Source organism: Zalophus californianus, chromosome 10, assembly GCF_009762305.2.
Source record: "Zalophus californianus isolate mZalCal1 chromosome 10, mZalCal1.pri.v2, whole genome shotgun sequence".
NCBI classification, from domain to species: Eukaryota; Metazoa; Chordata; class Mammalia; order Carnivora; family Otariidae; genus Zalophus; species Zalophus californianus.
In genome coordinates, this window is record NC_045604.1 from 65,885,499 (window position 1) to 65,909,603 (window position 24,105).

A 24,105-nucleotide genomic window follows, 5' to 3' on the forward strand; every position below is an offset into this window, starting at 1 on the left:
ACAGAAAGGAATGTAGGGGCTGACCACGTAGCTATTAGCAGCACACCACCTTTTCTTCAAATTCAGCTGGAGAAATAGTCATCTGAAAGGCTAATGCATTTATCCTCTTTTGTAAGTGGCAAGACCATTTTTTTAATTAAAAAAATTTAAGGTTTTTATTTTTTTATTTTTATTTTTTAAAGGTGGGTTTAAGATTTTTTTTTTTTTTAAGATTTTATTTATTTATTTGACAGAGAGAGACACAGTGAGAGAGGGAACACAAGCAGGGGGAGTGGGAGAGGGAGAAGCAGGCTTCCCGCCGAGCAGGGAGCCTGCTGCGGGATTCGATCCCAGGACCCTGGGATCATGACCTGAGCCGAAGGCAGACGCTTAACGACTGAGCCCCCCAGGCGCCCCTTAAGATTTTTATTTTTAAGTGGGGCGCCTGGTTGGCTCAGTCAGTTGAGCATCTGACTCTTGATTTTGGCTCAGGTCATGATTTCAGGGTCGTGAGATTAAAAGCCCCACATCAGGCTCTGTGCTGAACGTGGAGCCTGCTTAAGATTCTCTCTCCCTCTCCCTCTGCCACCCACCCCACTTGCGCTCTCTTTAAAAAAAAAAAAAAAACAAACATTTTAAGTAATCTCTACACCCAACGTGCGGCTCAAACTCACAACCCCAAGATCAAGGGTTGCATGCTCCACCGACTGAGCCAGTCGGGTGTCCCAAGACTGTTTATAAAGTCACCCCATGGCTTACTGCTTGATATATTAGAGCAACAAAGTGGGGCAATTTTTCCTGTGTACCAATCAGGTCACAAGATGAGTCGTGTCCAATCCCCTCATTTTAGATGAAAATGATACATGGGGAAGTTAAGAGGGCTATGGTGGTAAAACTGCTATTCTACTGGTCCCTAATCTAACACTTTTTTCATTACATTGTGAATACAGTATTAACTTGAAGAGAAGAATACTTTTCAATATGTTAATATCATAAAGACTAAAATAGGCAAAACAATGATAAAATGGTCATAATAAACCCACAGTCCCAGTACCATTTACCTCATACAAGACTTGTCCTGATGCCAAACACTTTCTATCACCGAAGGCCAGCTGAAGTAGATGTAAACTCAAAACATCCCCTTCACTGAAAGAAACAGAAACGAGCTGAGAACAAACACTCAAGATCCTACTAATATATCAAGCAGCTCTTTCTGTCTTGTATACAATACTGAGTGCACAGGACAAAACTAAGGTCAACATGAAGAACTTACTGTGATTTAGTTTTCACAAAATGCAGTCCTTTGAAACAATAACTGATTCTTATTTTTAACAGATTCTAATTAACTTAAGCTGATGTTATCTGGACACTTTAGGTGACCCCTTATATGGCAGAGACTACAGCGGTTTATGCAACACCGCTTCTCCCCGTCTTTAGCAGGTGTGCTCTGAGCTGGGTGCAGGAGGCCCATGTTCTGGCCAACAGGATGTATACAGAATTATCCCATGGCAACCAGAAAACTGTCCTTAGGGGACTGCCTGTCCGTTGTTCCTTCTTCTGCAATCTTGTTATGCTTCTACCTAAGATGAAGATCTTGCTGCCCAGGACCACAGGATGAGGCCACACAGTATGCATGTGAAGCAGAGATCCCAAAGCAACTCCTCACTGCTCAAGGACAGCGTGCCGTTAAGGATTAAGAGCACAGATTTCCATACTGTCCGAATGTGAATTCTTATTCTTTCTGGCTGATCTTTCTTAGAACACATATTCTACTTGGCTTCCAGGATACCACATCATCTTCATGTTCCTCACACTACATTATCCATAGTCCTCTGCTGGCTGTTCTACACTCTGCTTCTCCACCATCAATTATCTCCACGTGCAGAAGGATTCCCAGCTCTCTTCTCTACTGTTCTCACTCTGGGCTAGTGGTTCCCTATCTTGGTTGCTTATTATTAGAATCATCAAAGGAGCTTTGACAAAATACTAATGCTCAGACCCTCCCATCAGAAACTAATTTAATTGGTCTGGTCTAACCAGACCAAATTCATATACTTACCTTATCCTGGCCTCCATGGCCCTGTATAAACTAGTTCTACTCTTCTGACCTCATCTATGACCAGTCTGCATTCTACCCTTTACCGCTCTTCTTCCTTTTCCTTGAGACATTTTTCTAAGGCCTTTGCATTCTTTCCCCCAGATCTCCCCATGGCTCTCCTACCTACCTACCTACCCCAACTGACTTCATTCAAATCTCCCCAACGATACCATCTAAAAGAGCAGTTCCCTATACCACACATTCTATATCTCCTCTCCCAGCTTTATTTTTCTGTATTTAACATCACTAACTGAAATTATATGAAATACATGCACTAGTATATTTATGGAATATACTCGCTGAAAAAGAACATCTAGAAGAATAGAAATTTATTGGTGCTATGCATCGTTACAGTCGACAAGAGTCACTAGCACGATAAACACTCAAGGATTCTGTGGAATGAATAAACACGTGGACATGGAACAAAGAGAAATAACCTCTAAAAGACCAAATATTAAACAAGACAAACTGCATACAACAGACATTAAAGGGAACACCAGTCGGTTTTTTTCATTCACTTTTCCATATTACAAAATTAATGCGGCTTGATTGAGGAATCACTGACCTCTACCTCTGAAACCAATAATAATTATATGTTAATTAGTTGAATTTAAATAAGTTTTAAAAATTTAATGTGGCTTTTATTATAATTGATGAGCACTATGGCAACAATTTAAGATCTATACCCATGTAATTCTGTGGTGATATAATCACTCTATGGTGATTTTTTTTTTCCTTTTTTATTCTGTTTAAATAATCACTCTGATGGGGAAAAGGAAGGACCACATCATCTAATTTAGACTTATAATCTAAGTTTATATTCTTTTCATTTACTTATAATACCAATACCATCCATCCACTTAAATATACCAATGTGTATAAGTATCACTTATGTAAGTGTTGTTTCCATATGTGTATAAGTATTATTTATACACATATATACATATTACTTATATATATGTATGCATATATTTTTATTATGTATTATTCATAGACATATATAAACAAATGTAAATAATCTTGAATATAATTTCTGGGAGCTCACAGACTGCTCTATGTCTACACACAGACCACAGGTCAGGAATTGTGCTTTAAATCATATTACATACACATACCAATATATATCACAGCCTTCATCAGAGTCTCAAAGAGGCCCATGACATATTAATTTAAGGGCCCAAATCAAAGACTAGAAGTCCACGAAAATACCACTCTCAAAAATATCTCACATCAGCAATTGTGACAAATGCAAAGTAAATCATGCAGGAATAAATAATCCAACTTACCAATTAAATTAACCCTGTCCTATTATAAGAATATTATATATAGCACTAGAAAATGGTTTACAAGTCGTTAGAGAATTATTCCTATGGGTTACTTACTCGGTGTGTTGTGAATAATAAAGACAAGTAAATACAGGGCATCACCATTAAGAGAAACCGAAAACAGTATATTCTGCCCATATTTTAAACTATAATTCATTTGTGCTTCAAATGCAAATACATGTGACCCTTGAACAACACAAGTTTCAACTGTGTGGTCCATTTGTATGCAGATTTTTTCAATAAATATAGTGGGAAGTTTTTTGGAGATTTGTGACAATTTGGAAAACCTTGCAGATGAACCGCATAGCATAGATATACTGAAAAAATTAAGCAAAAAAGCATTAAAGAATACAGTATGTAACATATTTAACACATAAAATATGTGCTAATTATTGATGTTTATCGGGAGGGTTTCTGGTCAACAGCAGGCTATTAGTAGCTAAATTTGGGAGAGGGAGGGTGTCAAAAGTTTTCATGGATTTCTTACTGCACAGAGGGGTCAGAGCCCCAGCTCCCACCTTGTTCAAGAATCAGCTGTAGAGAGCTCTGCAAACTACCTCAAAAAAGGACGAAAGGAAGCGCATACATTTCACAAGGATTTTACAAAAGAAAATCAGAAACAGAGAATATTCAAATAGCTTCATGATTATAAGAATAGAGTGGGCATCACTTACAGATAACACCAAAAGAATCAGGAGTGGTATGGTAAAAAAGAAGTCAGACTTATTCACCAGGTTCCAAAATAAGAGGAAAGCACTCTAGAGTTTAGTGTGTGAAATTCAGAAAAAGTAAAATACAAAAACCCAAATAAAGAATAAAAAATTAATAGAACTTATCCTAAAAGACAGCCCTAGGAGGAAAAATAAGCAGAATACAACAACTGTTTAGATGAAAGTCCCCTCACATTCCCCACCACCCAGAGCCCTCACAGGTCACATCCCTCCAATTGCTGCCCCCCCCCACACTCAGATGAATGGAAATATGGGTTTGACTCAAGGAGGGGTAGCCCAACAGCAGGCTCTGTATTTTCATTTCAGTATTTTTCCAGGATTGACAAATTTCAAAGTGGCAAATCAATTCTCCATTTCCTGACTTACTATAGAGTAAGGCAAGACCAAACTACCATGTGGGGACGTAAGAACACAAAACCCAAAGTGACCACAATTCAGGTTACCTAGAACCCAAGGTAGGATGGACTTGGGAAGAGAAAAGTACTGGGAACCGCACATTATCACCATCATGGCATTTATACCACAAGCTCAACTGTTTCACTGATCATCCGAGAAAGAACAAAACACCAAAGGAAAATAAGAGAAAATCAATACTTACACTATTCTAGTTGAACAAATTTCACTGGTTAGAATTCAGTTGAAAGATTTCTCACTAACTGTAATTGGGACAAAATTAGACCTTATGACAGAGAAAAATTAACCAAGTTTATGCTAAGAGTATACTGAAAAAGGCAAACAGGAGGACCAGGGAACAGAGTAAGGGTAAATAAAAACGAGAGAGGCATACACAACAAAGAGAAGAAATGAGATTATAAAAGTGTAAGAACACAGAAGGCCATAAAAATCGTCTAAGGCAATAAGAGGCTGCCTACTCACCTGTATTGGCTTACTCTTAGAAATAGCATTCAAACAAGTCAAACAAGCACCATTTCTTACTGATACCCCAGAATTTACTCAACCATGTCGAAACAATCATTTAATCATTTAACTTTCAAAATCATTTCAAAATAATTCACTGAATTATGCTATTTTCTCTAAAAAGACAAATACTACAAGACTTTCCAAAAGAAATGAACTGCTGCCTCATCTTTGACAAGTGTTTTTAAAAAACCACACGCATCACACTTACCTATCTTGTGTCGACTGAACAGCCCACAAGTAACAGCAATTACGCGGATCGTTCTCAGGTTCTTGAAAAGTGACCGCATACACGGGAACTCTTCCACCCTCCAGCTGTGTGTAGTATCTACAAGAGGCACAAAAAGTAGGACAGTTCATACTGGGTGTCATGTGAAAATTTGGGTTGGAGCAACTACTGTTCACACGATCGTCTGATCTTCATGCACAGGGTACAGGACAGTGAGGCAACAGGCACGGCCGAGGGAAGGGCCAAAACTACTAATGCACCCGCATACGTGCAGGTGGGAACTTGTGCCTCCTGTCAGGTGAGGATGTGCCACTGTGGGCTGCTCCCAGCGAGAGGCCCCCTAGGAAAGATGAACACGGACACAACTCTCCACCTCAGCTGCATGCGCTTAGTTTCCTCACCACGACACCCCAGTGAGTGAGAATCTGAAGAGTTCCCACAGACCACTTAGAAAGCACAGCTGGCCAAGAGAGGACAGTGCCAGGGGAAAGACTGTGGAAGCCAGGTTCTCCAGGCATTCCCTGAGCAGCAATTCCAAGATAAGAGCTGGTAAAAGGTTCTCAAGCAAAGAGAGTTGAAGTGGACTTGCCCTAGGGAGCTACTAGGCAATAGCACTGCCGCTTCATCACTGGTATGTGGTTTAAAAAAAAAAAAAAAAAAAATCCAATATGCCTTGAAAAAAAATGAAGAAATATTAAATTGACAACTTATGAGAAAAACAGGCATCTACTTAACTCTTCAGAGAGATTAAAAGTCCTTAATGCCAATCTGCTACCTCCCTCCGTTAAGGGCTACTTCCCTCAATAAAGGGTAAATTCTGCAGCAATTTTTAAAAAAGATTTTCTATTAAAAAAAGAAAAAAAAAAGAGGGGCACCTGGCTGGCTCAGTCAGAAGAGCATGCAACTCTTGCTCTTAGAGTCATGAGTTCGAGCCTCACATAGAGTGCAGACATTACTTAAATAAATAAAACTTAAAAAAAAAAAGTCATTTTTAACCATACCCTTTTCTCTTTATGCTAATTTTAAAATAATAATAATTAAGTACAAATTATATTTAGAAAGAAACTACCAATGACCAAGAGAAGAAAGTCATACTTACTCTCTTTTCATGCTTTTCATATTCCAAAGAGCTAGGTAGCCATCAGAGAAGCCCACAGCAAGCTGGTTCGTCCTGCTGATGTAGCGAAGGGCTGACACGGGGGTGCCCGACGGGCTCACCAGCTGGAAACACAGGTGGCGGCCCTCGCGCATCACGGTCTCCCTGATGTGCGGAACTTCGGCCGGGATGCCGGTTACAACTTCGAGGTCTAGAAAAACAAGACAAGTAAGATTAACAGATCATAACAACCATAAAAGCAAATGTGTCACCCACTATTCAAGCTTCAACTGAGGACTACTATGGCCAATTAAAATCAGATCAGTGATAACAAAGCACGCTGAACTATAAAACAGCCAACCATACCTAGGTTAAATGCTCTTATTTTCAAAATACATTTAATTGTGTAATTTTTTAAAAACCTCACGGTACATCTCAAATATCTGAAGTATACTTTTTTAAAAAAGGATTACACAATTTCCTTAAATATCATAAACAGAGCTGACAGGGTTTTCTTTTTTTTTTTCCCCTAAAGAGTTTATTTATTCATTTTAGACAGAGAAAGAGAGAGAGAGAGAGCACAAGCAGGGGAAAGGGGCAGAGAGAGAAGCAGGCTCCCGGCTGAGCAGGGAGCCCAGTGCAGGCCTCGATCCCAGGACTCTGGGATCGTGACCTGAGCCGAAGGCAGACACTAAACTGACTGAGCCACCCAGCACTCCCCTTTTTTTTTCAAACAAAAAGCTGATGTGTTTCTTTATTCAAATTTAGAACTAAGAACCTAAATATTCCCCTTGGAGAAATGGCCGGTTCCAGGTCTGGGGCAGAAAATATGTAAGATGAGCCTAGGACATCTTGTGCCAGAAATCTAGGAAACTATCAAAGTCTAAAGGAGACCTGTCAGAGTACATGAAGGGGTGCTCATTAGTTTAAAAAAAAAATTTCTTTTGAACATCAATAAACAATAATGAAAGTAAATGAATGAAACACATGAAGTATGTAAAACCTCCTGAGTTCCTGTCCTCACCAACAAAAGATCTTACTGAACCATTTTAAGTAACTGGGTACCAGCTCCTTATTCTGAAAATTAGTACTTAAAAAAATAGTAAGCATTCATCCTGCCTCTTCTGTACAAATTGTATTTCAGGGTAAACAAATAGCCCTAGTTATAATGAGAAAATTCTTCTTTAGGCTAACGGAATTTTAAAATCATCATTTTTGTATCCCCTACTGAATCAAGAGGTTTAAGGTAACAATCTCAATGGATGAAACAATTAATTTAAATAGGGTTTTTCAAGCTTGGCTCCACGGACGACACTCTGGGTCAGATAAATCTTTGCCGCGGGGAACAGGTCCTATGCACTGCAGGACGGTGAACTGCATCCCCAGGCCTATTAGATGGCAGTAGCACCATCTCCCTCCAGGAGCAACAACCAAAAATGTCCCCAGGACATTATCAAAGATCCCCTAGAAGGCAAACGTCACCCCTGGCTGAGAATCACTGGTACAAAGGCAGATGGGAAACTTTAACAAGGAAGGACTGCAGTGTCATCATCTGGACCCACTGATCACTGAAGGTGAAACAAGACACCACGTGCTCCCGATGTGATACAGTAGGAAATATCCAGAACTTCTGGAAGTGTCCTTGCCAAATGTCACATTTGAACCTAATCAGAGCTAACTTATATTTGCAGAAAATACAAAATGTAAATGATACCACATGAAAACACTCCACTAATTCCAAAATGTGGGGGCATTCTATCAGATAAACTAACTTCTCCAGCAAGTCAGTAGAACTAAAAATAAATAGGAAAGGAGAGGATAGAGGGAGGTCAGCTCTACATTCAAGGAGACAGGAGACAACTCAAATGTCAGATGTGGACCTTGTTCAGATCCGGATTCAAACAATACAAATGCAAAAAGATGCTCTAGAGCCATTTGATTACGGACCAGTTATTAGACTATACCAAGGAACTCTTATTATAGTTAGGACTGGTAATGGCATTACGATTATATAGGACGGCCAATATTTGCTTTAAATTAATGCAGAGGCAAAAGGAGGAAGAGGGAAAAGAAAGAAAAAAGATGCACATATGGTTAAGTTCTGAAAACTTGAATTTAGGTGACAGATATGTGGGAGTTCTTATATTCTTCTGTCTACTTGAAGATCTCTGAAATTTCAATAAAAGGAAAAATACTCAGGCCCATATATTGATATAACCACGTGCAAGGGCAGATTCCCTCAATGCTGTTATGAAGAAGGGAAAAATCATATATTGTACTTGAACAATTACTCTCCTAATCCCTTCTGCTTCTATTATTTTTCCAAAGAAGAGCAAGGATTAAACTTTGCCAAAATAAATACTTCATACAATGGAATAATGTACACTTATTCGAGAGAGTAAGGTAGACTCTATCTGTATTGATGTGGAAAGATGCACAATACCATTAAGTGTAGAAAAGCTGTAAAACAGTATATAGTATGATAAATATTGGGAAATTTCATTTTTTTTTAAAGATTTTCTTTATTTATTAGAGTGAGAGCACGCATGCACGAGCGTGGGAGGGGCAGAGGGAGGAGAAACACTGAGCAGGGAGCCCAACGTGGGACTCGATCCCAGGATGCTGGGATCATGACCTGAGCCAAAGGCAGACGCTTAACTGAGCCACCCAGGCACCCCAGAACTTCACTTTCTATATTATGTGTATTACAGCAAAGTCCAAATAGTTGTAATCATAAATTACTTTTGTAAACAAAAACTTTTGCATTAAACCCCAATTTTTTATTCAATGGCTTTGTAAATCTTTTAACTGAGAAAGGATTCTGATCTCTGATCAGAATCCAAGTTCCATTATAAAATCCTTGTGCTGAATCCAACTACTGATTGCTGACCTCTGAAATAAACTATGTTTTAACTCCACTATTTTGGTCTGAAGAGAGGTTTGTTTCTCTTTAAGATTTTATTTATTTGACAGAGACACAGCGAGAGAGGGAACACAAGCACGGGGAGTGGGAGAAGGAGAAGCAGGCTTCCAGCCGAGCAGGGAGCCCGATGCGGGGCTCGATCCCAGGACCTTGAGATCATGACCTGAGCCGAAGGCACACACTTAACGACTGAGCCATCCAGGCGCCCCTGAAGAGAGTTTTAATTATGAATACAAGCATCTTAATTAGCCTTACATGTAGAATGGTATTGTCTACAAAACTCTGGAACAAAATTCCATCAAGACTATTGAAGTCCTCTATTAATTTTACATAAAGAGTAGTTCAAGCACTTCTAATATTCTATAAATACACTTTTAATTACTGTTATTTCTGCTAGTCAATTCTTTTCTTTTAAACTTTACCCAGGGTTAATCAGTCAGATCTTTGTATATATCAGATTTTAAGATAAAGTTTTTATCACTGTGAGAATTTTTCTTTTTTTTTTAAGTGTCCATGTGGTCATTATTTCTGCCAAATCAAGTTCTTTCAAGTCATATTTTACAGATTTAAAATTTTGCTCAGAAATCTGATTTGGTTCTTTAATTTCTGGTTAAATATAATTTTACTACTTGCAGTTTTAATTAGTTTTACTATGCACTGACAATTTTTATTAGTTATGCTCATTATAAATTGGGATAAAATAATGATTTGTTTCTTAGCTGATCCACAGAGAAACAGATCTGCCCTAATAGTACAGGACTGCTTTAACTATAAAGAAGGTCTTCAAGATCAAAAGGTCCTTTCCTGAAACTTTATTAACACATACATTTTTTAAGATTTTTAGGTTAGTTCTCCTCACTGTATAAATCAATCATTTTAAATGTCCCATAAATAGTCAAAGAACGGAAAGCACTTGATGAGAAGATTTATAAACACTGAGTTATTAGTGTTAAAGGAAGAAAATCCTCCTCACTTTTTTAAAAATGAGTAAGCATTAGTTCTATCTTAGTATGTTATTTTGTGAAAGAAAACCTTCGATTACTCTTTTATTTCCTATTACACTACCTTATTTCTAACTTGGCGTTACTGTAGGCACATAACCAGTGTGCCAAAAACAGTTAGATCCTACGCAGCTGGAGAGTTTTATACTGTCTGATAAAGATCAAGATTTTATACCTTCAGCCCTTCTTCTGGCATATACTTAGTTACAGCTATTTTTCAAGCGTATATGGAAAAACAAATCAAAATCTCCATTTCTTTCAATACCTACTTTAACTATATTTATAACTCATCAATAAAATAGAAAAACTCATGCAAAAAGTATCCAGTGCCCAAAACAATAATACAATAAATCCAAACAATAAAAGAAACAAAGACACATGAAGAGAAGCTTCTATATAAAAATTTTTCACTATTTAGGAAAAAAAAACCCAATCCACTGCATCAGAGTATTCAGGTGCTCAGTTTTGGGTTTCAAACAATTACCTGAGGCCTCTAATTCATTCTGACTGCATGACATGTCATCCAAACACAGGTCAATAAGAAGGATCTGTCCAACATCGGTCACCACTGCAGCCACACCAAAAAGCCATCGGAGGCTTGGGTGCAAATGCTGAGTGCCGGCACTGGCTCCTCCATGACTAATTATGGGTTCAATCGCGGTCACCTAGAAAGCAGAATACAGCATTTGTTTTTCTTACACAAAGTGAGAAAATACAATTAAAAAACACAGTAAACAAATTTGGAAGTTAAAACAGGTTATCAGTTACTATGGATTTAAACATTTTCTATTAGAGAATTATAAATTTGCATTTGATACTTGTGAATCTGAATAACATAATGAAATCTTCAGATAAAATAGAAATGACACCATTATTTCAATATATAACAAATCATGCTGCTGGAATAACAACTGATGTTTACTGAAAGCTTACTACATGCCAGGCCTTGTGCTAACTGGTTCATGTAATGTTCGTGATAACCCTGGATATTGGATCATATATAATTCTACCTGTTCAAAGATGAAATCACCCTGAAACTTAGAAAGTTTAGCTGTGGTTATTCAAGTCACACAGACATTAAGTGTAAAACTCAAATCTAGATTTTTCTCTTCAAAGCTCTCAACCAGCTACGCCATGATCAGATAGCCTCTTTTTCTAAGGAAGAGTAAAAATAAATCATTCCAAAAAAATTTACTGTTTACTAAAATAAAAGTCTTGCTTATGCCTTAGCCTGAAGAGGTCTAACCTTCTTTAAAAGGGCCATATTATAGTGGACTTCACACTAAGCTTCGGCAGTGACTAGATCACTGACATTTAACAAGAACTTAAATTATTTTTAAAAAATCATACTGTAGGGGTGCCTGGCTCGCTCAGTCGTCAGGCGTCTGCCTTCGGCTCAGGTCATGGTCCCAGATCCTGGGATCGAGCCCCACATCAGGCTCCCTGCTCTGCAGGAAGCCTGCTTCTCCCTCTCCCACTCCCCCTGCTTGTGTTCCCTCTCTCGCTGTGTCTCTCTCTCTCAAATAAATAAATAAAATCTTAAAAAAAAAAAAAAAGTCTGCCTTCAGCTCAGGTCATGATCTTGGGGTCCTGGGATGGAGCCCCAAGTTGGGCTCCATGCCCAGCCAGGGAGTCTGCTTCTCCCTCTCCCTCTGCCCCTCCCTCCTGCTCATGTGCACACGCGCGTGCTCTCTCTTGCTCAAATAAATAAAAATCTTTAAAAAATAAAAAAAAATAAAACTCTTGTTCCTTCTCAATTACTCTTAACCAAATGATGAACAGGTCCTATTCATGTTGCCTCCTGAGTATATTCTGAATCTGCCCCATCCTCTCCGTTTCCAGGGTCATTTCCCTGGTTCGGCTCACCTTCATTATCTGCCCGAACTACTCCAATCCAACAAGCTTTTTACACTTAGAGAGTTCTGCTTTAAACTTAAAATGACTTCACCAGAGACTTTAGGTGGAGGCTACAAATTGCAAACAAGGCCATTTACTATCTGAACGCTCAGCACTTCTAGACCCCACCTCTGCCTTCCCCTCTCCCACAGCCATTCCAAATAAGCTCAGCCCCAAATGTTCTAAATACTGACTTTTTACATGCTGGTCTCTTTGCCTGAAACATCCAACCTCTATGAATAAATTACCCACCTGTTTCGTTTCCATGTTCCATGTGCTTGAGTTTACCAAAATACTCATTATATTTATGCTATAAACTTATGACCTGTCTTCTCCCACTAGATTACCAGCTTTTAACAGTGTGGACCAAGTTCTACTTATCTACTCATCTCCAAAATCTAAAACATAGCTTGATCTAGAGTAAGCACTCAATAAACTGCTAATTTAATTCTGCCTTTAAAATCTGCACTGGCAAGATTAAGATAACCAGGCTATAAACCACTTCAGACCCCTATATTTGCCCACTGAGTCAGCTTCTGTAAATGGCAAAAACATAGTATTTTGACATTTATCTCCCTCTTAACTTTAAAAATGCTATTCTATGACCACAACAGAACATTTATATGCATGCCTACATTTGTCTGTTTGTTATATATTTTTATATATTGTCTATATTGTATATTGTTTATGTGCTATTATATATTTGCTACATATTTTTTCCACACTATGTACAGAGAGAATTCTACTCTTAACATCATTTTGTATTTATATGTGTGCGTATATTTGTTAAGGACATACTTTTTCCTAGCAAATGAAAGAGGAGGAATAAACCTACTGAAGAAACAACCTGAATTCAAAGTACTTGTATACTGTACTACTGGTTAAGATGTGTGGCATATGGAAGGCATACATATATTAGAATTAATAAATGGTGATTAGAAATGAATCTGCTATTTAAATATTATTCAAAACTTAAACAACAATGAAGACATATTTTCCATAGTGCTCCAAGGCTACAGTCTCAAATTAAAAAAGAAAAAACAAACAAAAAAATGCCATACTAACGAACATAATATGCTAATATAAACTTTCAGTAGCCTCAAAAAACACAACTGAAGATAACAAGACTCAGATGATACTTTTCATATAAAAGAATATTAGAACACTTGATGTCATCCCTACTTTCACTCTGCAATTCTGTAACCAAGAATAAGAAAGTTCTATTTTAAGTGTTAGGTTCTTTTGATAATATACTATCTTGAATCTCTTTTTGATCTTGAACTTTTAATGACAACTAACACAATGTCATAAAAGTAAACAAATTATGAATGTGCAGCTCACTGAACGTTCACAAAGTGAACATACTTGTGTCCTCAGCAGGGGCTCAGCTCTGAAAGCAGCGACTCACAGGCCTTAACCAGTACCTACCCTTCCAGGAAGAACAACTGCTTTAACCACTCTGGACACGCCAAGGTCATAAAGACAGAGAACACTCCCTTCCGCTTCTTCTAATCCAATTAACAATCCAACTCTCTTTTGCCAAGAGAATTCCTTCATTGCCAGGATCACAGGAGGCTGTCGATTCACTGCACTGAATCTATACGCAGACAACCGCTCTCCTGTTAGAGAGTGCACTACCTCCAGATGTTGACCACAAGCCAGGCAAGCAAGTCCTCTTCTCCCTAGAAGGAAAGAAAAAAAGAAAAAAAGAAAAAATGTTGCTTATTTTAATACTGTATGTACACCACCTAACTAAAGTTAGATCTTTTACATATGTAATATATAGCTCACTACATATATAACTTTATGTATTATCTCCAAAGTGAAATCTAAGCACTTATAGAACAGAGTGATCCAAATTAGTGAAATATATTGAACAACTGTGACCTCAATGATAAAGTAACCATTCGGTAAAGTCACTATGCATGCTATGTGGTGCCTTTATATATGCTATAAAACAGATTATCTCATTTATTCCTTGTCACACCTCAACAGAGATAAGACAACACAGAGTTCAGTTAACTTTCATACAGTTAAATAACTTGCTCACAGATGAACGGCTACGGGGTACCTGGGTGGCTCAGTTTGTTAAGCATCTGCCTTCAGCTCAGGTCATGATCTCAGGGTCCTGGGATCAAGCGCCACATCAGGCTCCCTGCTCCACAGGGAGTCTGCTTCTCCCTCTGCCTCTTCAACCCACCCTGCTCATGCTCTAATAAATAAGTAAAATCTTAAAAAAAAATAAATGTATGGCTACAGATACCAGAGCCAGAAGTGTATCACAAGTCTAACTCCAAAATTCACACTTACACTGTGTCATACCTCAACAATTAAACCAGGTGCTCCGGGGCTCATAAAATGGAACACATGATTCTATTGCCGAAGAGTTCAAACTCTAACTGAGAAGACATAACTAGTATAATAGGAAATACCAGAAGCACTTCTTGACCCCTTACTAGTCATGTTTGGATTTTATCATGTACAAAATATAAAGTAGCTGGAGGTTTTTAAGCAATCTGATTTATGTTGTTAAATATTACTCTAGCTGCTAAGCAGAAAATGGACAATAAGGGGGAGCACAGGATCCATGTGGGGAGAGAATACCCTCTGCCTGGTCAGTGGCTGTGAATAAAGAGAAGTGGATTGACTGGAGAGTCATCTTAGAGCAGGACTAAAAGGATTTGCTTATTGATGAATAAGATGTGGGGAGGTAAGTAAAACAAGAATCAAGAACAGACTCGAATTTCCCCTTGAGCGGCTAGATGAATGGTGGTAACTTTTCAATTTGTGATGTCTACCGTGCATCTAAGTACACAGTTGGCTATACCTTGTTGTAGATAAGGGAGGCTACCTAGTTTAAGGAAACAGCATGGCACAAAGGAGACCCAAACATGCCGGATTCAAAGATCACTTTCACCACTTGCTATCTGTGTAACTGGGATATTTGATTCTCAGCCACACAGAACAATGAGGGTCTAATACCTCAATGAAAAGTTGTTACGGTGCCTGCCTAAGCACTGTTACTACTTAAATGACTGGTAAGTTTTGCTGTCTACCTGCTAGAATGGATGACTGTGAATTCATTTTCAGAAAAGTGTCCTGTAAGATTTCACTTGACTGAAATCCACAACTTAATGGCTACTCTGGTATGGTTTTCTGCTGCATTATATAATCAAACTATATATTAAAATTTTGTTCAGATTAGTGGAATTAAGAAACAAAACTTTCTGAATATTTTGTATTACCCAGGGCCCTACAATCAGATTTTTCTACTCATAATGACTATTTAGGTTCTAATCCAAATTCCTCACCAATAAAACTTACTGATTATAAAGAAATAACAGGGGCGCCTGGGTGGCTCAGCTGGTTGAACGTCCAACTCTTGATTTCGGCTCAGTCAAGATCTCAGGGTCCTGAGATGGAGCCCCGCATCTGGCTCTGCACTGGGTGTGGAGCCTGCTTGAGACTCTCTCTCTCCCTTTCTCTCTGCTCCTCCCTCCCCCCACCTTGGCCTGCGCATGCCTGCACACTCACTCTCTCTCTTAAAAAAAGAACAGCTGTGTATTATTTCTACTTTCTAAATATAAATATCCAACACTAAAAGATACAAAGTATACAGTATTTTTAATAAGGAAAAATGAACAATAACCACCCAAGATTCACTGGAAATGTGTTCGAGAGTATACAGATGTTATTATATAAGTAGTTGTAGATGTTTTATAGTTATATAAGACCACTATTAACTATTCTTTTTTTCTCCCACATTAAAGGAAATTACAATACATGCTCGTTACTAGCTTACAAATCAATCGAATCAGTACGTTTTCAGCAACATTACTGTACCTGCAGCAATTTTTCCATGAAGCACAGATTCCACTGTGACTTCATCTTCCAGGGCCTGAAGACTCACTTCTGGCAAGGGCAGAAGACCACTAGTCACTTTTGCTGTTAAGCCTCGCATACTTTCACTGTAAGTATTTTTAAAAGATAACATTATTATGATATATTTGTACTATAATATACTTGATTATCTCTAGCCAGAAGAAAAAAAGAAAAAGCCACCACACAAAAGTAAACAAGCTAAAACTAAAATCTGATTATAAAACCCATTTTATGTGCTTCTGGGTCTGAGGTATTCCCACCTAAAAATATATTTCCCAACAGCTTTAGGAGAGTGTAAATTTATTAAGCCAGATGTCCTAAGGATATACATGATTCCCTAGACTGTTTGAAAACTGGTTCAATGCAATTAATCTTATTGCCTGACCCACTCTCAAAGAACTCTTCACACACAAACAGGGAGAACTGATGCATTTTAGAAAAATTACTGCTACAGTAAAAGGGGAGAAAGCCTATAAAAAATGTCCAAACACACAGTAACCTCAGGAATCACGTCTGGGGTGTGTCTTTAAATGGACAGAGGAAAAAAAATTGAAATTTATCTTTCACTTTCAATATATAGAACATTAAATTCCTGGAATAACTCTCCTATTGTAAACAACCAAAAATGATGGTTAAAAAACTTTTTTGAATGAACTGATAAAGCCAAACATGAAGAGACAGCAAGAATTTTGGAAACCTCTAAGCTGGCTTTGGCCTCAAGGGTTGGCTACCAAATCCAGTGCTGGTGACTCTTGATTTTGTCTTGAGACTCTTGAGATCCACAGAAGCAGAAGAAAAAGCTAAGGACTAACAGAGCCAAGGCAAGCTAAGCCGGGCCTCCTCCCCATGCCATTCAACACCATAAGGCTATACCATCAGCATAAAAATCAGTGAGAGAAACACCCATTGTGCAGGACAGGGAGCAATAATGTTGCCCGTTTTGGCCCTGACTGGAAGTGCCTACTCAGAAAAAGAGTATTTCCCTTCATACAAATTGGGTGGCCACAATTCAAGCTACGTTATCTGACAACACTCAGGGAAGAATGTCTTATAAATTATTCTCAGGTTGGTTATGCTCCATATAACCCATAGACACCACCAAATATTCTCTGGAATCGCAAAGAGTTCTCAAGGGTGAAATTCCAAAGAAAATGATGCACAGTCAAAATAACAAACTGTAACAAGAATACTATGATCAAGAGCCAGCAGAACCACTCTATCAAAGATTTCAGATATTGAAAATGATCAGAGAACAGAAAATACGTTTAATATGGTAAATAAATCAAAGATTTAGCTTGCTAATGAGGAAGAAACCTTAAAAATTATAATGAAAAATGGTCAAGTAGATTTAAAAAAAAAGTAACAGAACTTAGAACTCAACGGGGAAAAGACCTCAATGTAGTAATGAGAATTGCAGCATATGCAACAATATGGACAAATGTCAGAGTACAATACTAAATAAAAGGAGCAAAAAATACCTGCAGAATGGTTACATTTACATAAAGTTTAAAAGGCTGTGAAACTAAGAAAATACTTAAAAACACAAACATATGTAGCAAAACTATAAATAAAACAAGGAAACAATAAACACAAAAACCGTAATAGCAGTTACTTTGAGAAGAGGGAAAAGGGCTGGAATGGAGAGGAATACTGGTAAAGTTCTGGAGTACTGGAGAGGAACTGGTAAAGTTCTTTTTCTAAAACTTGATGTTGAGTAGACAGGTGTTCACTGCATCATGATTCTTTATAACTTACAAATATTCTTTTGTCTCAACAAATAGTTCTCTTGTACCTACTTAGTCAAGAAAAACAAACTCAAAAAATAGATAATACTGCATACTAGAAAGAGAAAGACAACCCCCAAACTCTTCCAGGATGCAGGACAGAGAGACAAAGAAATAAGTAGTTGAAAGTTACAGGCAAGAGGGGTGCCTGGCTGGCTCAGTCAGCATCTGACTCTTGATCTCAGGGTTGTGAGTTCAAGCCCCACATTGGGTGTAAGATTACTTAAAAATAAAATCTTAAAAAAAAAGTTATAGGGAGAAGATCTAACATGTTTACTTAGAATCCCTCAAAATATAACACTAAATAGCAAGGAAGAAGCAATATTCTAGGGATGCCTGGGTGGCTCAGTCCGTTAAGTGTCTGCCTTCGGCTCAGGTCATGATCCCAGGGTCCTCCATTGGGCTCCTTGCTCAGCAGGGAGCTTGCTTCTCCCTCTGTCTGCCACTCCCCCTGCTTGTGTGCACTCTGACAAAGAAATAAAATCTATTAAAAAAAAAAAATCAATATTCTAAAAGGTATTTCCCAGATCTGTAGTCACATCAATTCTCGAATCAGGAAGAACAGTGAATCCTAAGTAGAAGAAATAAAAAGAAATGACTTCTCAACAAGAACAGTGGAAGCCAGAAGTTTGGAGTATCTTCAAAATTCTAAGTAAAAATTGCTGTCAACATATAATTATGTATCACTGGAATTATCCTTAAATGTAAAACACGTTTTTAGAAAAAAACAAAAAGAGTTTACCACAGATAAACTCTCCCTTAAAGGGAGTTCTAAAGGATTATAGATAGAAGGCTTCAGGTAGAAGAGTGATCAGATAGAAGGCCTGAGATACAAAAAGAGCTCCAGATATCTGCAGTGGGGTCCCCTGAACCTTCATATGATCCGTGTAAGCATGGAAGGAAACTACCAGAAGCCAAGGAATGAATCACTGGAAAAACAGAGGAGAGACAATCCCCAAAGCTTACACAAGCCCAGGAACAGCTCCAGAATGGAAAAACCTCATAACACATGAGGCACTGAGAAAGGTATTGATTGCTTCAGTGATGGGGAAAAAAAATCAGCCCTTTTCTTTTTTCTTACAGATTTTATTTGACAGAGAAAGAGAAAGCAAGAGAGAGAGCACAAGCCAGAAGGAGAGGCGGAGGGAGAAGCAGACTCCCTGCTGAGCAGGGAGCCCAATGCAGGGCTCGATCCCAGGACCCTAGGATCATGACCTGAGCTGAAGGCAGATGCTTAACTGAACCACCCAGTGCCCCCAAATTAGCCCTTTTCTAAAGGTCATTCTGCTCTTGTCTGAAAAAGCAAGCCTCAAAAGAATCAAGCTGTTTTCAAATAACTTAGCTGCACCCCAGAACAAAGCTTAAGAATATGTAAAGGAATGCAAAAATATTCAGTATTAAAGAAAGTGACATTCAGAGTATCTGACATCCAATCAAAAATTGCCAGGCATGCACAAGTGAAAAATATGACCCAAAATAAGGGGGGAGAAAAACAACAGTTAAAAACAGACCTAGAAATGACACAGAAGTTTGAATTACTAGATAAGGACATTAAATCAGTTATTCTAGCTATAATCCCTATGTCCAAGAACATAGAGGAAAGCATAAGCATGTTAAGGAATGACACAGAAGATACAAAAAAGACCAAATCAAACTTCTAGAGATGAGAAATACTGAATGGGATTCATAGACACCAAAAGTATTACTGAACCTAAACACCCACAGTAGAAACTATCTAAAACGAAGCACAAAGAGAAAAAAAGGCTGAGGCAGAAAGGAAAAGACCAGAGCATCAGTGAGCTATGGGACAATATCAAGTGCCCTAATATAGGGCAGCAATCTCCAAAAAAAAAAAAAAAAAAAAAAAGACAAATATTTAAAAACTAATGGCCAAAATTTTCCAAATTTGATGGTAACTATAAACCCACAAATCAAAAAGGCCAATAAACCTCAAGCACAAGAAACATGAAGAAACACCACCAAAATACATCCTACTTGTGCTCGCTTCAGCAGCACATACGCTAAAATTGGAACAAAATACAGCACATGCAAGGGACAAAGAGAAAATCTTAAAAGTATCATACTGCAAAGAGGAACAAGAATGACAAGAGTCTCCTCGTGGAAAACGATGCAAGCCAGAAGACAGTGGAATATATTTTAAGTTATGAAAGAAAGAAAAGGTGTCAACCTAGAATTCTATACCCTGTGAAAACATCACTTAAAAATGCAGGCAAAATGAAGACCTTTCAGACATACAAGAGCTGAAAAAGATGGTCACCAGCAGATATGCAGTACAAGGAATGTTAAAAGAAGCTCCTTCAGGAAGAAGAGTGTTTTGAACTGAATCAAAATGAAAACATGACATACCAAAATTTGTGTGATACAGCTTAAAGCAGTGCTTAGAGGGAAATTCATAGCACTAAACATCCGTAAGATCTCACATCAATAACCTAAGCTTCCACCTTAAGAAACTAGAAAAGGAACAAACCCAGCATCAATAGAAGAAATAAAAGAACTGAATTTAATGAAACAAAACAGAAAAATCATAGTTAAAAATAGTAAAAAGCTGGTTCTTTAAGAAGATTAAAAAAAAAAACAAAAAACACAGTATTTAGAAACAGATCAATGACACCAAGAGACCAGAGACTGAACTATTCCACTTACGACAAAAATTACATTTCAAATGCTATGAAAATAATACCAGATGGAAAATTGTGAGCTTTTAATAATGTTCTGAGATAATTTAGCCATCCCTGCTGGGAAGAAAAAAAAAACTCCTCCTCAGTATGATACAGAAATGGGAAATTATAGATGGATTAAAGATCTGAAGGCATCCCCTACCCCAAAATGAGTGGTGAGGGGAAGGAAGCTATAATCTATGAAGCAACTTCTATGTACTGGGCATTAATTAGACTTTAAATCTTCAGGTAAAACTGACACCATGTCTGTCCTATAGTTTCGGGCACCCTGCCTCATCTTTGTATCCCTGGTACTATCATTCTGAGAAGCACAGCATACAACACTGTTTTTTGAGGCGGGGGGGAACCTGCTTCAATGGCTAACCCCAAAAGATAATGATGCTGAAGGTCAAAACTGACATATGGAAATAAAAAAGCTTTTGGGGTGGGGGGTACTCAATGGTCTACAAAAAGAAAACTCAAGGGACAAGAATCATGATCTCAGAGGGTGCACAGAGCCATTTGACTTAATCACTAAATTCCAAAATATAAGGATTTTTTAAATTGTAAAAGAGCAGCCTCTTTTATTTGAGGGAAAACCTTAAAGGTAAAATTTACAAATCCACAATTAATCTAAAACAAAAGGAAGTAAGGGTGCCTGGCTGGCTCAGTCAGTAGAACATGCGACTCTTGATTCTGGAGTCGTGAGTTCTAGCCCCCCATCTGGGGTAGAACCTCCTAAAATAAAAAAAAGTAGAATGTTTTGTGAAACATTTGATATTCTGAATTTACCAGGGGGTAGAATTTTATTACTACTGTTACATTATGTCAAAATAAATTCAACAAATTAATATCTATTGCATTAACCCATTAGAAACAGAACCCAGAGCTGTATGGACTGTGGGCTAAACCACCTTTTATGTTTTCAAGTGTAGAGGTTCCAAGTATACACTGTATCCATGTATTTTTTTTATTTCTTCTTTAACTTCCTGGCTGACCCATTCATTCTTTAGTAAGATGTTCTTTAACCTCCATGTATTTGTGGTCTCTCCAGTTTTTTCTTGTGGTTTTCTTCAAGTTTCATAGTGCTGTGACTGGAGAGGTGCCTGGCTGGCTCAGTCGGTGTGCCTCTTGATCTCAGGGTCGTGAGTTTAAACCCCATGTTGGGCATGGAGCCTACTTTAAAAAAAGGGGGGGGTGGAAGACAAACAGCATTGTGATGGACAATACCCATGCTATGATCTCAATTTTTTTAAGAAAAAGAAAGGGAGAGAGAGAGAGCACAAGTAGGGGTTGAGGGGCAGAGGGAAAGAGAAAATCTTAAGCAGGCTCCACACCCAGCGCAGGGCTTGATCTCAAAACTCTGAGATCAAGACCTGAGCTGAGATCAAAAGTCGGATACTTAACTGACTGAACCTGCCAGGCGCCCCTGATCTCAATCTTTTCGTACTTGTTGAGGCATGATTTGTGACCTAGCATGTGATCTATTCTGGAGAAAGTCCCATGCGAACTTGAAAAGAATGTATTCTGTTGCTTTAGGATGAAATGTTCTGAATATATCTGTTAAGTCCATCTGGTCCAGTGTGTCATTCAGAGCCATTGTTTCCTTGTTGATTTTCTGCTTTGAAGATCTGTCCATTGCTGTAAGTGGGGTATTAAAGTCCCCTACTATTACTGTATTTTTATCTATTACTGTATTTTTATCATTGAGTTCCTTTACGTTTGTTATGAGTTGTTTTAAATCTTTGGGTGCTCCCAAGTTGGGGGCATAAATATTGACAATTGTTAGATCTTGTTGGATAGACCCCTTTATTATGATATAGTGCCCTTCTTCACCTCTTGTTACAGTCTTTGGTTTAAAATCTAGTTTGTCTGATATAAGGATGGCTAATCCAGCTTTCTTTTGATGTCCATTAGCAATGATAAATGGTTCTCCATCCCCTCGCTTTCAATCTGCAGGTGTCTTTAGGTCTAAAATGAGTCTCTTGCAGGCAGCATATACATGGGTCTTATTTTTTTATCCATTCTGACGCCCTATGTCCTTTGGAGAATTTAGTCCATTTACATTCAGAGTAATTATTGATAGATATGAATTTATACCATTGTATTACTTGTTAAGTCTGTTTCTGGAGATTTTCTGCTCCTTTCTAGTCTTTGTTGCTTTTGGTCTCTCCAATTCAGAGTCCCCTTTAATATTTCTTGCAGCGCTGGTTCAGTGGTCACGAACTCCTTTAGTATTTCTTTGAGAAATTCCTTCTCTCTCCTATTCTGAATGAGAGCCTTGCTGGATAGAGTAATCCTGGCTGTCTATTTTTCCCAATCAGCAGGTTGAACATATCAACGCCACTCCCTTCTGGCCTACCAAGTTTTTGTGGCAAGATCTGCTGTCTCCCCTTGGAAGTTACACGCGTCTTTTCTCTTGCTGCTTTTAGAACTTTTTCTTTATATTTCCCAAATTTAACTACAATATGCCTTTGCGTTGGCCCACTTTTATTGATTCTGATGGGAGTTCTCTGTGCCTCCTGGATTTGGATGTGTTTCCTTCCCCAAATTAGTAAAGTTTTCAGCTATAATTTCTTCAAACATCTGCCCCCTTTGCCCTTTCTTCTTCTTCTGAGACTCCTATGATAGGAATGTTATCATGCTTTATGGAGTCACAAGTTCCCTAAGTCTACATTCATGATCTAAAATTTTTCTTTTCCTGTTATTTTCAGCTTCATTATTTTCCATAATTTTATCTTCTGTGTTACTTATTCGTTCCTCTATTTCTTCCATCCTTGTCATTATATCTAGTCAATTTTGAATCTCAGTTACTGCATTTTTCATTGTGGCCTGAATAGTTTTTAGGTCTTTTATCTCTATGGTAAAGGACTCCCTGGTGTCTTCTATGCTTTTCTCAAGCCCAGCTAGTATCCTTATGATTGTTCCTTTAAGTTCCGGCTCAGGCATATTACTTCTGTTTCAATTAGATCCATGGCCGTGACCTTTTCTTGTTCTTTCTTTTGGAATCAATTCCTCCATCTTGGCATTTTGTCTAAGTCTCTGTCTTCAGTGTGTTAGGAAGGCCTGTTATGTTTCTTCTTCCCGAGAATAATGGTTTTATTAAGAGGTCATATACCATCCAGGGCTTGGCACTTCAGGCAGTGTCCTGGTGTATGTTGTGTGCACTGTGCTTTCCCTCATGTTAGTCCTCCACAGAGTAGCTCCTTGCCTGCAGTGGGCAGTATGTGGCAAATTTTAACTAGGTGTGCTCTGGTCCGCTTGTTAAAAGATACCTGATGCCGTTTCCACTGGAGCTGAAGTTTTGCAGCACTCTGTGGTCAGTAGACACGGTGTATGCGGTTGGCGGCGGGTTGTGCTGGTCTTCTGGGGAAAGGGTCCACTATCTGGTTCTCAGGCACACTTTGTGGTCCAATTTTTCTGTAAATGTACTTGTCCTAAATTGATCCATGATTTCCTCTCTGCTAGGCCCAGTCACAAGTCCATAACACAGAGAGACTTCTGAACAGGTATATCCAGGGTGTAGCAATACATCTCCAAAGCTCTGTCGCATCTGCTCTAGCTG

The 24,105-nt window shown here is 38.3% G+C and overlaps 1 protein-coding gene across 8 annotated transcripts in view; it reads right to left on the bottom strand.

Moving 5' to 3' along the window:
• Positions 1 to 24,105, bottom strand: part of AHCTF1 (AT-hook containing transcription factor 1) — a 76,764-nt gene that overhangs the window by 47,535 nt on the left and 5,124 nt on the right. For 5 of the 8 annotated variants that reach the window (XM_027610189.1, XM_027610190.1, XM_027610187.1 and 2 more), the window contains 6 exons: positions 16,040 to 16,164; positions 13,625 to 13,878; positions 10,785 to 10,965; positions 6,380 to 6,587; positions 5,263 to 5,379; positions 1,041 to 1,125 (listed from right to left, as the gene is read on the bottom strand). In XM_027610189.1, the coding sequence (XP_027465990.1) occupies positions 1,041 to 1,125; positions 5,263 to 5,379; positions 6,380 to 6,587; positions 10,785 to 10,965; positions 13,625 to 13,878; positions 16,040 to 16,157 (963 nt within the window). In that variant the 5' untranslated portion in view covers positions 16,158 to 16,164. Of the gene's footprint in view, positions 1 to 1,040; positions 1,126 to 5,262; positions 5,380 to 6,379; positions 6,588 to 10,784; positions 10,966 to 13,624; positions 13,879 to 16,039; positions 16,191 to 24,105 lie in introns of those variants that run through there. The other 3 variants (XM_027610193.1, XM_027610192.1, XM_027610188.1) reach the window with 2 other exon arrangements.